This window comes from Octopus bimaculoides, chromosome 25 (genome assembly GCF_046866305.1).
Source record: "Octopus bimaculoides isolate indiv1 chromosome 25, ASM4686630v1, whole genome shotgun sequence".
Classification (NCBI taxonomy): Eukaryota; Metazoa; Mollusca; class Cephalopoda; order Octopoda; family Octopodidae; genus Octopus; species Octopus bimaculoides.
In genome coordinates, this window is record NC_142952.1 from 34,753,038 (window position 1) to 34,769,201 (window position 16,164).

Below are 16,164 nucleotides of genomic sequence, written 5' to 3' on the forward strand. Positions count from 1 at the left end.
TGTACATATATGCACGTATATGAATGTATACGTAGAAATATAAACATATATAATATAGATATGTATGTATATATTATGCATACATATTATACATAAAAAAGACAAAAGAAGTGGGTGTATAAACACAACCTTTAGTACCGCCTACCCGGCATTTTACTAAAACTGAATTATTTACATCTTCCTTACGTGGACAGACTACTTTTTGGGGGTGGAATTTTACACGTTGTGTGTTTTTACGAATTCTTGTATGTGTGTGTGTGTGTGTGGGTAAGACTTGAGTACCCTGCGTATGTGAATGCGGTTATTGTGACAACCTGTATGCTATTGTCTTCATGTTTCATTGAAAGAAATAGTTGTTTTTTATTGTGTGTGTGTGTGTGTGTGTGTTTGTGTGTGTGTGTGTGTGTGTGTTTGTGTGTGTGTGTGTGTAAAGGGGAGAGAGAGAATGAGGGAGACTGTGTATATGTGATTGTGTATATATTTGTGTGTGGTTGCCAGTGTGCACCTACATCACTTCACTGTAAGTGACTGATATTTGTGTGAAATATCCGTATATCATTCTATAGTCTTCCTCTTACTTTTCTCTTTCTTGTAATCATCATCATCAACATCGTTAGTATCATTATCATGGTAGACATGAGAATGGTGCTGCTTTTGAAGCTGTTGATGATGATGATGATATATGTTGATGACGGTGTATAATGAAAATGAGAATGATGATGAGGATAGTGAAAGTACAGTTTAAGTATCGAAAGTTTCGTCACCATTACCGCCCTCATTACTATTGAAATCGTTTTTCTCTTCTCCACAATTATCATCGGCACTTTTATCATCATCGTCATCATCATCATCGTCACCATTATTATCATTCTCAGCAGCTTCCTCATCTCTTTCCCTCCTCATTCTTATCATCATCATCATCAAAATCATTGATCAGCAACGATTACGAGTGAATCAAAGAAACAGAAACAACTACAACAATAAAAAAAACAAGATTAACAAGAGAAACAAAAATATAAAACAATAAAAAACAATAAACTCACTCATTAAAAAAACAAGAAAAATGTGAAGAAAAAACGTTTCTTATATCAAATATATACCGTCTTATATACACATGGGAGTGTGGGTAGGTATGTATATAAATGTTTATGCATGTATGTATACGTTTTTGTTCGTGTATTCCGATATGTATGAACACCTATTTGTGTGTATACGCATATATATGCATATGGATGTTTACGTATATGTGTGCATGTGAATATATGAGGTGTGTGTGCTGTGTTGTCTGTCATTTCTATAGTATATCATAAGGTTTGTTCATGTTACATATCCATTTTTATATATATATATATATATATATATATATATATATATATATATATGTGTGTGTGTATATGTATATAATTGTGTGTATATTATTTGTTTATTATAGAGACATGCCATGTCATTAAAGCTATTTGTACAACCAAAATAGGATTATGGAAAAATCGAAAAATGAAGGAAAGGATCTGTAAAAACTGTTCGCTCTTTCATTACTCTCTGTTGTAGTATATGTGACTCTTCCGCAGAAGAACGGTAACGATAATAACATAATATACGTTTGAGCAATCAATACAGACTATATATATATATATATATATAGTGACAAGTTGGTTTATCCTCTTTAGTTTCGTGGCCCTGAAAGCAAGGCGATCGTTTCTTGCTTCCGAAGGTCACAAGAGGAGGATATGTGTACATGTCCACAAAATTTCATATAATATGAGGAACTGAGTCAACTTGTTAGTCTAGAAACGCAACTATGTTTTGAGTGCTACTTCCGTTCGCTTTTTCGGCCACTCTTGTGTGTGTGTAATGAATGTGTGGTTGTGTGTGTATATGTATCTGTATATCCTTTGTACAAATTTACATAATTGTAGTCGAGTCACATTTATAACATTTTTTATATTGATCTTCAATTATATAGTGTTATGATAGCTGGAAAGGCATAGGGTAGCAGAAGCGAGATTTGATCGCGGGACACTTTGAATCAGGACTGCGTTCAAACATCTATCGAATATATTGTGTATTAACGTTCTACACTATCGATCGTCTTCATCATCATTCCTATTTTATTATTTGGTATTGTCAACAAAGAACTTACCTTTTAATGTACCGTTCAAACTGAATGTACTTTTTGTGACTTGGTTGTGTGGACCCGTTTTATACAAGGGAGAGAAGTGCGTATATTTTGTCTTAAAATTTTTTTTTTTTTACTCCGTTTAGAGGAGAAAATGGTTCTGCATTTTGAAACATGCTTTATTTTTGTCATGTATTCAAAAACTGTTTGTATGCATGGCGTCCCCTGTGGTGTCAGTATGTGTAGACTCCCATAAAAGGTGGTAGAAGTAGCATAGATGCCTCCAAATATTTAACAGATTAAAATTGTTAAAAGAGAAAAAGAAAACGACAGATGAATATATAAACACATTTGTTAAAAAAAAAAAGAAAAATGAAACAAAAATAAACATTCACATCATAACACACAGAATTGGCGTTAGCCAAAGTTTTAACAAGGTTTGCTAGCCCGGAAGCTAGATAGAAATGTTGAACACTAGTCATCTTTTGGGGGAAAAAAAAAGTCAGAGATCTATAACAAAGGCTTGTACCTCCTTCCACGACGTTTCCATCTTAGAACGAACATTGAGGAATTAGAACAAAACCTGCATCTCAAAAGAAGGGAGGGAAGTTTTTAAATGCTCCAAAGTAGGAGTTGGAAGAAAATCTAGCCTATGTATTGAACGACCTCGTCTCTGCAGACAAGCGCTGGGCAAATGAAAAATATTCCTGGTCCTTAAATACTGATGACCAGACGAAAAATATGCAAAGCTGGTGGACGATACACCCTCACAGAGGTTGTTGGTGGTTTATAGAGGAGACAAAGCACTAGTTTCATGGACAATGGCCTGTGATCCGTCTTTAAAATTCACGGCAAACTCTGAGGTGTAAAACACAAAGATAAACACAAAGGTAACGTGCAAATCTATGATCGAACAAGGGTTATGAAAACCCTTATGGCGCACAATAACCTGAAGCTATCCCAGAGGTTTATGCAATTTTCGGTGCAGAAAATAAAGCGGTTAGTTTAGTGGAACAGAACAGAAGGCCCTGTGACTGTTAAAAGTTCCCTGAGGGCTTTCTCTTCAGTAGAATTTTAAAAATCAAAGAAGGGAAATGGCAGTGGATCGCAACAGTGTCAGCAGCTACAACAACAACAACGTTAGGCTCCAGAAAATACAGTTCGAAGAGAGGCATTAATCGCAACGTCGTGAAAAGTTGCCAGGATCCGACGACTGGAAAGCTGACGGCTGAATTTCTCCTGTAGAGTGGCAACCAAAGGTCACAACAGGTAATTCCACACAATCGCTTCATAACGATGCGGAGGGAATCTAGACTGGAGAACCGTGATAAAATGTCGGGAAGAGTACAAAAGAAATAAAACGTAAAACCAAACTACAGACAATCGAACCCGTGACGAAGACAAGCAAGATGTTTGGACAGAAGTTCATCAGTCCAAAAGAATGGCAAAAATTTCACGATTGTTTATATTAACAAATTGAAGCTAATGAACCTCTTGAAAAGCCTAAAAGATGAAGATGGAACAATGGGCTAGTAGAAGAAAAGATTGGTAGTGGTGGGACTTAGATGATAGACTGTTAATGGAAACTATTAGGAATCAATAGAGTTGTTGATAAAAGGTTGGGGTGTGGGTTACTGAAATCATAGAATGTTAATGGAAACTACAGCAATAGTCTATGTACTGCTGAAAATACCTCTATAGAGATGTGACAAGATCCTCTCCTTGACACACATCAGATACGCACGGGCACCGTTAGGAGGGGAAATTATTCGGGTTTATGGGTTGCCGCAATCTAACCAAGATGGCGTCCTCGTTACCCTCTTGTCAATTGATTATTTTGTTTTTGTTTTCATATATTTATTTAACTTTTTAGTGTCATTCATCTGTATTTACTTCATTTGTAATATTTTAATGTAGTGAATACTCTTTTTACCCAAACCCTCGTTTACTTTTTTTTTAAATTTTGTAATATATGTGCGCGTGCCTTCACATTCTATACTCTTTTGGACCTTTCATAAAGTGAAAGAAATAAATCATTATTATTGCTATATTGTTATCATTATTCATATCTTGCGAGTTTACATTTATCAACAATAGAATGCGTGGGAGCAATTCCACGGAACCAGGGAACCGTATCGATACACAAGCACGAATGTTTGTGTACGGGTACTACAGCGGAATGCTTAATAAGTTCGCTTCGTTATCACGAGGCAACGAGTTCGATCTCACTGCGTGGTATCTTCCGCAAATGTATTCTCTATAGCAAATGAAATGGGGGTAGACGGAAACTGTATAGAAGCCCGTCAGATAGATTTTATTTGTAGTTAATTCAAAAGATAGTCTTGTCAAAAAATTACATTAAAGATATACATGCTCATATAAAATGTTCAGCCCCTTATATTTCAATAAAAGAGCAGGTAATTCAGTTGATCGAACAAGAGAATCCTCGTCATCGAGCGACGGAGATCCTTCCCCTCCAGATATATGTGTGTGTGTGTGTGTAAAATTCCTAAACAAGGATATTATTGATAGTGAATTCGAAGTTTCGGCCAGTTAAACCATAATCTGGTGATGGCTTAGCTGGTCGAAACTTTGAAGTCACTATCAATAACATTCTTGCTAAAGAATAATAGATTTATACTCTACAAAATATAGACTAATCCAGTAGATTAATGTAAAATTGTTGTATTATAACTGAACATAAACACACACACATACAGGGTGGGGAGTAAGTCCCTACGCACGTTTCAACATTATGGTTGTTTGGAGCCCTGCAATTAGTGTTCCAAGTGTATAAAAATGCTGATCCGCAACGGATAATCAAGGAGGACTTTATTGTATCAACTTACATAAAAGATCTCATCGACAAACGATCAGCACCTCCGATGAAAGAGGCTTTTTGGGATGCCACACAGCCAAATCTGAACTGAGAATTACCAGCATCGTTGAAACTCGACATATATAAGAAAAGAAGGTCCGAGTAAATCGGAAGTATTCTAGGAAGGCAAAAGTGATTTAGGAAATCCGCATATGAAACCATATTCCGCGAAGAGAAGACAATATTGATATTTAATGATTGTAACTCTATCGCCAAGAAATTATATTATCAGTGACACCGCAAATGTTAAGGAAAAAGAAAGATCTTTGAATGTTTGATGAAGAGTTTTCTTCGAAACGTCAGTATTCTTAATAATCCATGGTGTATGAAGTGGGAATTTACTAAATTTACTCTGTGTATACAAGCATCGTTGACCGATAACCTTCACGTTAAGGAAATGGTGCGCTACTGAAATTAATCTAGCGGTAACCCGAATTTCCTCATCATAAAACGTATTTTTATTAACTTTCACATAACGTAATAAATGAGGAAAATATTTGCATTACGGAACTCCACGTTACGGTAAGAAATTCCGTGAATCAATGTTTTCATATTGCGGGAAATGCCCCCATGTATGTATGTATGTATGTATGTATGTATGTATTCCGTGCTTCTACTGTCATCGCTGCAGACAGTGTCATCTTAGCTCTTATCGTCAACACCATCATCATTATTATCGTCAGAATTATGATTATTATTCTCATCATTGTTCGTTTTGTTAATATTACTATTGAGAAATAATGGGAAATTTAACGTCAGAAAAAATGTTAAGTTTTGTAGCAATATTTACTTTTTCTCGAACAGTTAGTGTGTGCATTTGTGTGTGTGCGTATGAATATATGGGCATGTATATATATATATATTTGTATATATATATATATATATATATATATATATATATATATATATATTATACATGTACGTATGTATTTATATGTATGAATATATATATATATATGTATATATATATTTGTATATATATATTTGTATATATACATGTGTATATATATGTGCGTATATATATACATATTAATGTTTATACATATGCTTGTATATATATATATATATATATATATATATAAAAATATATATTTGTGTATATATTTTATATAAATGTATATATATATTTGTATATATATATTCTTGTATGTATGTATATATATATTGTATGTATGTATGTATATATATATTTGTATGTATTTGTATATATATATATATATATTTGTGCATATATATATATTTGTGTGTGTATATATATTTGCATATGTTTCCTTCGAAGCATCTTTAAACTGCAATAATATCCAATCACTTTTGGCTTTTTTTTTTTTTGCTATTCGAATTTTTGATATATTTTGTATTAATTTTTTGATAATCAACAGAGCGGGATGAATAGAGGCGGGGGAAGACGGGATAGCTTTGTATTCTAAAATATGTAAAGAACAATAATAATAACCATAGAGTGTAAAACAACAGTTGAGTTTTCTTGGTAGGGTCGGGGAAAGAAACGACAGGAAGCAATAATATAAACTTCCGGGAAGAGAAGAAAACTATATTTTTTTGTAATTTTTTCATTTTTTTTCTTTTTGTGTGTGTACAGAATTAAAATGTTTACATTATAATGTTTGGCAATCTTTGTTATAACATTGTCAGTTTTAATAATAATAGTAATAATATTAACAATAATAATAATGATAATTGTTATCTTCATTATCATCTTAACTATACTATTTACCTAATATTGGCACGTGACTATAAAGTTGTATATTTGGGCTAAAATCGATTAAATCGACCCTTAGTTAATTACCATTGCTTTTTCTATCGATGCTGGAACGAGGAAAATTAAATCTAACTCCATCTTTGTTTTGCTTTTCGAATGTTTAAGGACAGTAACTCAGTTATATAAAACATTTTGCATTCTCCACCGTGTTTTGAACGCCGTAGCCAGCAATATTAATAGCAATAAGTTTTTCAAATTTTGGCACACAACCAGCAATTTTAGGGGTAATGGTTTAGTCGAGTACATCGATCCAATTGGTACTTATTTTATGGACCCCGAAAGGATAGAAGTTATAAACAACCTCGGCGGAATTTGAACTCAGAATGTAATCACGGACGCAATGTCGCTAAGCATTTCGTCCAGCATCCTAACCATTCTGCCCGATTACCACCGTTTTAACAATTTTGCCAGTTCGCTGCCTTTCACAATAATAATAATAATAATAATAATAAATTTTGAAATGTTCAGAGATGAATTTATACTAATTTTAAGATATGGTAATTCTTTTAATATATTTTATAGTCTAATGTTCAATTTCAGCGAAATGCTGCTTGGATTAGTGAGATTTCGTCCTGGGATTAATTGATAAAACAAGTCAAAAGTACTTGACAATTGTTTTTTTCTTTTTTCTTGTTTGTTTCCGAAAGATGAATTCATTCGATCTTGCCAGGAATCGAACTTGGGACGTTAATAAACGGAACTAAAATATGCAAGGCAGTTTATCATTCACTCTATTGTGGCAATTCACAGTAGTAACATTAATAATAATAATAATAATAATAATAATAATCTTAAATTTTGGCACAAGACCTGCAATTTGGTGGTGAGGGGGGGAAGGCAGAGTGGCTAGTCGATTACATCGACCCCAGTGCTCAACAGATACTTATTTCGTCGACTCCGAGAGGATGACAAGCAAAGTGGACCTCGGCGGAATTTGAACTCAGAACAAGGACTGACGAAATGCTGATGAGCATTTTGCCCGGTGTGCTAACGATTCTGCTGGCTCACCGCCTCAATAATAATAATAATAATAATGTCTCTATTGGGGAATAGTAATCGAAGGAGAAGAGAAACTGGATTTGTTTGCAATTACTCCGATAATTGTTTTGGTTACAGCCTGAAAGTTACCATATTTCTCGTCCCCTCCCCCATATCTATATATGATAATTCTGTATAGATATTGGCGGTTCTTTTATAAGTATATGATACTCACATTGAACGCCTGTAGAATATAATGTTTCCTTGATTCATCGAAGTCTTTGCACTGAACAAAATAGAAATTAGATGTCTAACCTGATTAAAAAAAATCACAAGGTTGTATCGATCCTGAAACCATCAAATCTTGGTTTCATTTGTATCAATTATATTGAACACTAGAATTGGGATTAATTTATATCTTGGTACACATCTTTAGATTTATAGATCCGGATAGTTTATAATGAATTTTACAAAATCTCTGTATAATCTTCACAATATTCTTATCGGTTTGGAATGAGATTTGAAGTTAAAATCCACCATGGTGAGGATTTGGAAAAAAGCATGATGGGAATATTGTTAGGTATTAAGTACCCTATTTCTTTTTCTCTGCCTCTTCCTTCTCCATTTCTAACCTTATTTGGCTGTTCATCTTTTCCTTCGCTTTCTTAATAGTAACAAAGATTTCTCGAATACGCACCATGCCCTATATTTTTCATGCAGGGACGAAGTCTGTTTGTTAACAAGACTGTATCACCCTTCGGATAAGTGACCTTGTCGAGCACAGGAGAAAACTTTGGTAACAGAAAGTGATGGAAAAATCTAGTATATCGTTCCCATTATTTGAATGGAACCTGGAATAAAGAGTTGACTTCAATAGGGTTTGAACTCAAACTTTAAATATCCCTAACTAAATACCTGAAGGGATTTTGCTTGATACCCTAATGATTCTGCCAATCTATCATCTGATAATCATTATTTCAGTCATAGACATTTGGTCACTAACTCAGGAGGGATTAGACAATAAAATCGAACCAGTGGCTGACTGTTGCATTATTTTAAAGAATTCCAGTTGATGGAAGGCAAAGTTTACTTTCAGAACATATGCCAACCCACTGTCCCGGTACTAAGTTTCAGGTTTTTTCAATGAAATCAATCCTAGCACTTAACTGCTGATTTATTTTATCAATTCCCGAAAAGAAAAGTCGACCACGGTGAAATTTGAACTCAGAACGTAATGATTCAGAATAATCTAACGACTCTACTAAACCATCGAATAAGAGTTGCTTCCGATATAGACAAGGTTTGTCATTTCGAGTGATGCATAATGAATCGGTTAATGCGCCCGAATGCATAACTGGTATTTTGAATAACAAAACGACTTTATCTCGTCTCGTAACTGTTCTGCTACCAATTGTTTACTTCATTGCTTTTTAAATAATCGAACTTTCCACAGGTCAAGACGTATTGATGAATCATTATTATTATTATTATTATTATTATTATTATTATTGATATTAAGTAAAAAAGGAAAAAAAAAGAGGAAGTAGATAACATTGGCTAAGGCTGGCGGACACGGTAGGAATGTCTGTGAGAAATAATCCGTGATATTTAATGACGGCAATTTATATAGTTCAGAGAAGGAGTCAAATCTGTTTCTTTGTTCTTTACCAGATCCGATGGCGAGTCAAGAATAAATACAAAGAGTATTCGTTTAGTTACAGATCTCAGCTAAAAGTGTTGTGACGTTGGTTTAAAATGTATGCCAAATCGGACAGAACCCTCTGCTTTTAGTGTGACGGGATCTTGAGCTCAAAGTAAGGGCCGTATCATTATCATTTTTTTATTCTCTTCAAAATAGAATTCGTGGCGGTCGAGAAGGCAACATCAAATGTATTCTAATAGATATATTTCAATGACACCGGAGTGAATTTTGCAAAAAATCAGTCAACGTCGGCAGAATTTGAACTTTAAGAAGGTAAAAAATAACAAGACTAACAACAGTAAATAATTTAGTCCGGCGCTCCACAAAGTTTGCGAGTTCACATTCTTTAATGCGCATGTGTGCGCACCTCATATATATATATATATATATATATATATATATATATATATATATATATTGATATATATATCAAACATTGGCACAAAACGTTCATAAATATTTGAAGATAGAGTTTATAATTCTATTTTGAATGATATTGCCTCGCCCCATTGTCGTTCTTCCCCTCTGTTTTCGTCTCTCAGTATATAACTGGTACTCATTAATATCGAGCCTTGGAGGATGGGAGGCAACTGCTATGGTTTCCGTACTATCAGAACTCGGAAACTTTAAACACTGAATAAAACTTTAAGGAACCTAAAATTACTCAGGAAAAACACTCAGTCAGCTTGCTGTATCGCATCTGCCACTTCAGCATCCCCTAATAATTAGGATAATATAGATTTATATAAATTTAGTGGCCCCAAGGCCATGAATTTCAACGTGTAGATGTAGATGTGTGTGTGTGTGTTTGTGGGGGTGTTGTTGGTTAAATCGCCGAGTAGACTATAGGTACTTGCTTTTATAACTTTTTCAATGTTCTACAGACCCCCGGCCGGAGGCTTGAAAGGCAAAAAGGTAGACCTCGTTAGGATTTGATCTCAGAACGTTAACGAACACAACTAAATACACGCAAGGCATTTTGTCCGGCGCTCTATCAGTTCTGCTCATCCACCGCCGTTACTACCGTGGACACAACAACAACAACAACACACGTAAAGGGATACAGGGATACAATGGGCGACGGTGTTGGATATAAAGTCGTCACTAACGTACTTTGCTGGTACTTTATTTGATCGATCCCCAGGAGGGCGAAAGGCAAAGTTGACCACGGCAGGGTTCGAACTTATAAGTCAGATTAAAAAAAAAAAACAAACGAAAAAGATAGATTAATGCCGCAGGATTTTCTTTTTTGTCCGATGCTCTACCGATTCTGCCAGTACTTTATAAATTGTATTAAAAACATTAGTAATAGTTATACTATAGTAGTAGTTGTAGTAGTAGAAACAGTAGTAATATTAGTAATAGTATTTTTCAGTAGTAATTAACGTAGTAACAGTTGTAATAATAATAATAATAATAATGATAATAATAATTAATAATCATGGTTTCTGGTTTAGGCACAAGGCCAGGATTTTGAGGGAACGGGTGGGTAAGTCCATACCATCCACCCCCCCAGTACATGACTGGTACTTTATTTTCTCTACCACGGAGGAATGAAAGGCAAAGTAGACCTCGGCGGGATTTAAACACAGAACGAAGCTAGCCGAAAATAATAATAATAATAATAATAACCGTGAGGTATTTTTTTCCGACGCTTTAAATTATTCTGTCAATCCATCACAATAATAATAATGATAATAATAATAATAAGTAATAGTAGTAGTAAAACCATTTACAAAATTTGAAGATAACACTGTTTTTGTTATATTTGTTGTTGTTGCTTTCTTTTAGTTTTTCTGTTCTTTATTATTACGGGGGGAGGGGGGATATTACTGGGTAGTGGTGGTGGGTATGGTAGGGGGAGCGAGGATGTAATAGTATGGCTACGTTTGCTGCCATCTATTGGTGAATACTAGCAACAACAACAACATTACAGTTAATACTAAATGTCCGTTCATCGATCTGGCGGCGTGAGGTCTGTGCGCCGATGATGTGATTGCGTATTCTGAATGTCCACCGGCCAGTCTGGGCGTGGTGATCCGGGGCGTGGCGAATACCGGCCTGGAGTGCGACTCTGGGAGTCCCTTGTGATGCCGTGGTATGACGAACTCCACCGGAGTCGTGTGCAGGCGGGGTGGGATCGTGTGTAGAGTCCGTGCTCGGGCAGCATTCGTCGAGGAATGCGATGCGGATCGCTCTTTGTCATTCATTAGCAAAAAGCGCTCCACAACGTGAATGATGCCGTTCGAGGCCAGGATATTCGCTTTGATAATTCGGGCTTGGATTCCTTTCCAAACTAGGTAGGTGCCTGCAAGAGAAAATAGAAAACAAATGTAAGTGACCAGTATACTGTGTGTGTGAGAGAGAGGTGGTGCTGAAGAGTTCTTGGCTTTAAGAGTATCGCGGAAGGCCTGGTCGGAGGCCCAACCTTCCGAGTTCTTTTACAGGGCTTTGAAAAACTGAAGGGCCGCTGCAATAAATGTGTGAATCTGAGAGGGGAATGTGTTGAATAAAATCATAATTAACTGATCCCCCTGTATTTTTTTAACACAAAGCCAGGAACTTTCAGCACCACCCTCCTCGTGTGTGTATGTATGTATGTATGTATGTATGTATGTATGTATATATATTGTGTGAGTGTGACGTATGTGATACATAAAATTAATATAATCAGTCGTATGCAATATCTTACTACCCTATTCATATTAAGTGACAGATATATATGCGTGTGTGTATTGTTCATATCATCCCTTATAATCACACACACACACACACACACTACATATTTCATTGGAAATTTATTCTAAACTGTTTCGAGATATTCATTTATTCTTGCATTCCTTCATTCTTTCATTTACCATATGACATCCATTTTTTTTATTATTATTATTGCATCTCCAGCATTATAAGCCTTCGAACACATTACACGATATTATTTTTTTTATTCTTCTCAATCGGTTTCTTTATCCCCCCCCCCCGCTACCGCTATGTAAATAACCACCATCTAAACCGTTGTGGTTGTGATGGAATTAATAAGATGCCAGTTTTATTAACGCTTCTTTTCATCGAGAAAAATTCGCAAGCTAGCGGAAGCACCGTGTCTATTTGATATCACTTCCGCTGCTGCGCTACAGCAGTGAGTAGTTCCACATTGTGGACACGCTCTATACGAGCGCTGTGCTTTATACAAACTATTGAGAGCCAAGCGCGTTTTGCCATTGGATGCATCGCTGATCTGGTGCAACAGGAAACAAACTGTACAAAATGTCTGCTGATTGCTGTATGTGCAATATTCTACTAAATCGATGTTCAGCTTTTGTTGTTGTTTTATTTTAACACCAGGTCAAATAAGATTCACCAGGATTTTTATAAAAGATACTGCAGCTGTTCCTGGCCAAATGATCATTTTAGGAGTTTTAAGGAGAGTATTATCAAGTGTCCTTTCTTTTTTATTAAACCGTAGAAGTAATTAGTGGAAGATTAAGTTTCTATTTCTAGCAGATACATCGAATCGGTTGTTGAAATAACAACAAATAACAGAGAATGAATAGGATACGCTGAGAGAGAATTGCTGTGAGAGCCGGTATCTCTCAAAAATACCTGTGAGAGAAGCAGGTGACACACACACGCACACGCAAGCGTGGCTGTGTGGTAAGAACCTTGCTTCCCAACGACATGATACGGGGTTCAGTATCACTGCATGGCACCTTGGGCAAGTGCCTTTCATTATAGCCTCTGACCGACCAAAGCTTTGTGAGTGGATTTGATAGACGGAAACTGAAAGAAGCTTGTTGAATATATATATATATATATATATATATATATATATATATATATATATAAGAGAAAGAGAGAGGTTCGGTAAAAGAGACCAATGGAAAAATTATCAAGCTTTAAAAACGTAGTGGGGTCATTTCATTCAACTAAAAATTATTCAAGGTAGTGTTCCAGCATGGCCGAAGTCTATTGACTGAAACTTATTAAGGATTAATATGTCCTTTTGCCACTCTCCCAGTGATTTTGCTCAGACTTTCCTAGCCATCATCTAAATTCTCTTCAGCATCTCTCCTCAATGTCTCCCTAACATCTCTTTGTCATTCAATCTCTCTTTCCGATATTCCTTGATGCAATTTTCTCTATCGCTCTCGCCTTATTTCTCTACTCCCATTTCAACGCATCTGCTCAGTTGTCTGCCATGATATTTGCTATGCTATGGTAAGATGCACCAATCTACCACCTCTGTATTAAACATATATACTCGAATACACGATGCTAAAGCCTGAGGAATGCGGTTAGGCACACTCGTTGCAACAAATCTACCCGATGCACTTAAGTGCTCTCGGTGCTGTTAAGCCCTCAAAATGATATAAACTCGTTTACTGCACTCAGTCCACCAGAAACACCCAACTGCACCCGGCGCATTAATTCTACGAGACGCCCATTTTGCTCGCTCTCTCACTCATCCTATATGTATGAAAGAATATGTATATGTATGTGTGTGTGTGAACAGGCACTCACACACATGTAAAGGGAAAAAAACAAGAAATGAGATTACCCAATGCTTAATGCAATGTGCTATTTACCATTTTATTGAAAGCTAAAATCGTTAAGTATCCCTGCTTACATGTTTCTCTTCTGACTGTACGGACCATGGTTGAGAATCAACACAGAGATTTCTGACGGACACACACACGCACACGCACACACACACACACACACACACACACATACGCACACGCACACGCACGCGCACGCACACGCACACGCGCACGCACACGCACACGCACACGCACACGCAGAGAGAGAGAGAGAGAGAGAGAGAGAGAGAAGGAATTAAAATGACTAAAGAATAAAAAAATTTGTTAGGGACTTAAAAAGCTTACTGTTGTTTCTGCTACAAGAGTCAATGCACTCATAACTATGAGTTCTGCTAAAGACTGCTAGGGCCTAATCCGAGCGACGTATTACACAGGTGCACACAATGTTTGCTTTCGGATGAATAGATTTTTGCTTGTGCGTGTGTGTGTGTGTAATATATATATATATATATATATATATATATATATAAATAAATGATTTATAGGTGTGTGGTATTTCGTTATGCAAACATAATATACAATAAAGCATATTATTTTTATAATACGTTCTACTGCGTTAGCAATGCTAGGTTTTTCTGCGTGTATGTACGTATCAGCCATATCTATCTATCTTCGTACACATACCCACACACATTTAAACTGTTTCGTGTGTTTTAATAATGTTTGTGCACCACGCTAATGGTTTCGGTTATTTTGAGAAAGTATTGGGGTAACGGATAACCAAACATTAGTAAACACGTGTTCATCGCAGTATTCTGTGCTATGATAACGGATCAATTAACCGTGTCTAGCCAATTCGTGAATTGTTTAATTTTGATAAACCTCGATTCTGATCAATCCCTTGTAATCAAAACTATATATATACTTTTCTATAACCTCACATAGAAATTAGATACTTCGGTTCCTATTATCCTGTGTTGACGAAAACTGAGTTTAACATATAACTTGATAAAGGCATATACCACAAACACTTTTCCAAACCAATATACTAATTCACCAATTTGTTTCTAGTTCCATTATGGCTAAATGTATCCTGAAGCATTTAGTAGTACTTTTAAGACCATTCTTTCATTTCTAAACTAAGTATAACCATTCTCTCTATAAATGAAAAAAAACAATTTAGCACTGCTTTCGTTTTATTGTATCTAATTAGGATGATTACATCCTATTTCTCTAACTCCAAGTTGACTAAACGACGTACCCAGATAATCTCTACCTGTAGACAGATATATTTAGAACCCCTTAACTTCTTTCCTTCTTAAAATTGCTATTCCCCAACAGTTAATTACAATATAACGGACATAATATTCAATCATTTAACACCGTCTGCGATTGGTCTAAGCTATATTATTAAATTATACACTCGCTACATCCTGAAAAGCGTTAAAATTGCTCTTATATAATTGCTCGCTCTCTTACACACCACCCAATTGCCAAACCTTTATTTGTAATAACTAAATGCTTTAACCACGCGCAACATATATTCCTCTGCCAAGTTTAGGTTGTTTTAAGACATTACTGCTATTTACCATTCCTCCATTGATGCCGACCTACCAAACCTTTTATATCGCGTAATGTTTTCTGTTCCGAAAAATGATAAACCTGTTTATATCCTGTTTAATAATTTGCTAACACTCCCCATATGTCAATTTATATTCATCGTGAAAACGCTCCTGACTTTCTGAAGACTGTACAATTATATTTTGTTATTCGTTAGGTAATGTACTAAAAGTCGTGTGTGTGCGTATGTGTGTATCTATATATGTATGTTTGCGTGTACGTATTTTCTTGCTTGTTTCAATCATTGGACTGCAGCCATGATGGGGCGATGTCTTCAAAGGTTTCGTCGCAGAAATTGTCACTATTACATATTTTTGAGTTTGGTATATATCGGTAACATTTGCCGAACCATTAAGTTACGAGGACAACACTAAAATGGTTGTGTATATATATATATATATATATATATATATATATATATATATATATATATATATAATGTGTGTTTGTGTTTGTGGGTGACTACATGTATATGTAGGTATATAGGTATGTGTATATGTGCATATATGTATATGTACGTATATACGTATGTGTATATATGCATATGTGTATGTA

General features: G+C 35.4%; 1 protein-coding gene across 2 annotated transcripts in view; it reads right to left on the minus strand.

The window, feature by feature from the left end:
- Window positions 1–370: 370 nt before the first annotated feature.
- LOC106867589 (periostin) overlaps window positions 371–16,164 on the minus strand; it is a 1,103,508-nt gene continuing 1,087,714 nt past the window's right edge. For both annotated transcript variants that reach the window (XM_089342140.1, XM_089342139.1), the window contains one exon: window positions 371–11,759. In XM_089342140.1, the coding sequence (XP_089198266.1) occupies window positions 11,335–11,759 (425 nt within the window). In that variant the 3' untranslated portion in view covers window positions 371–11,334. The remainder of the gene's footprint in view (window positions 11,760–16,164) is intronic.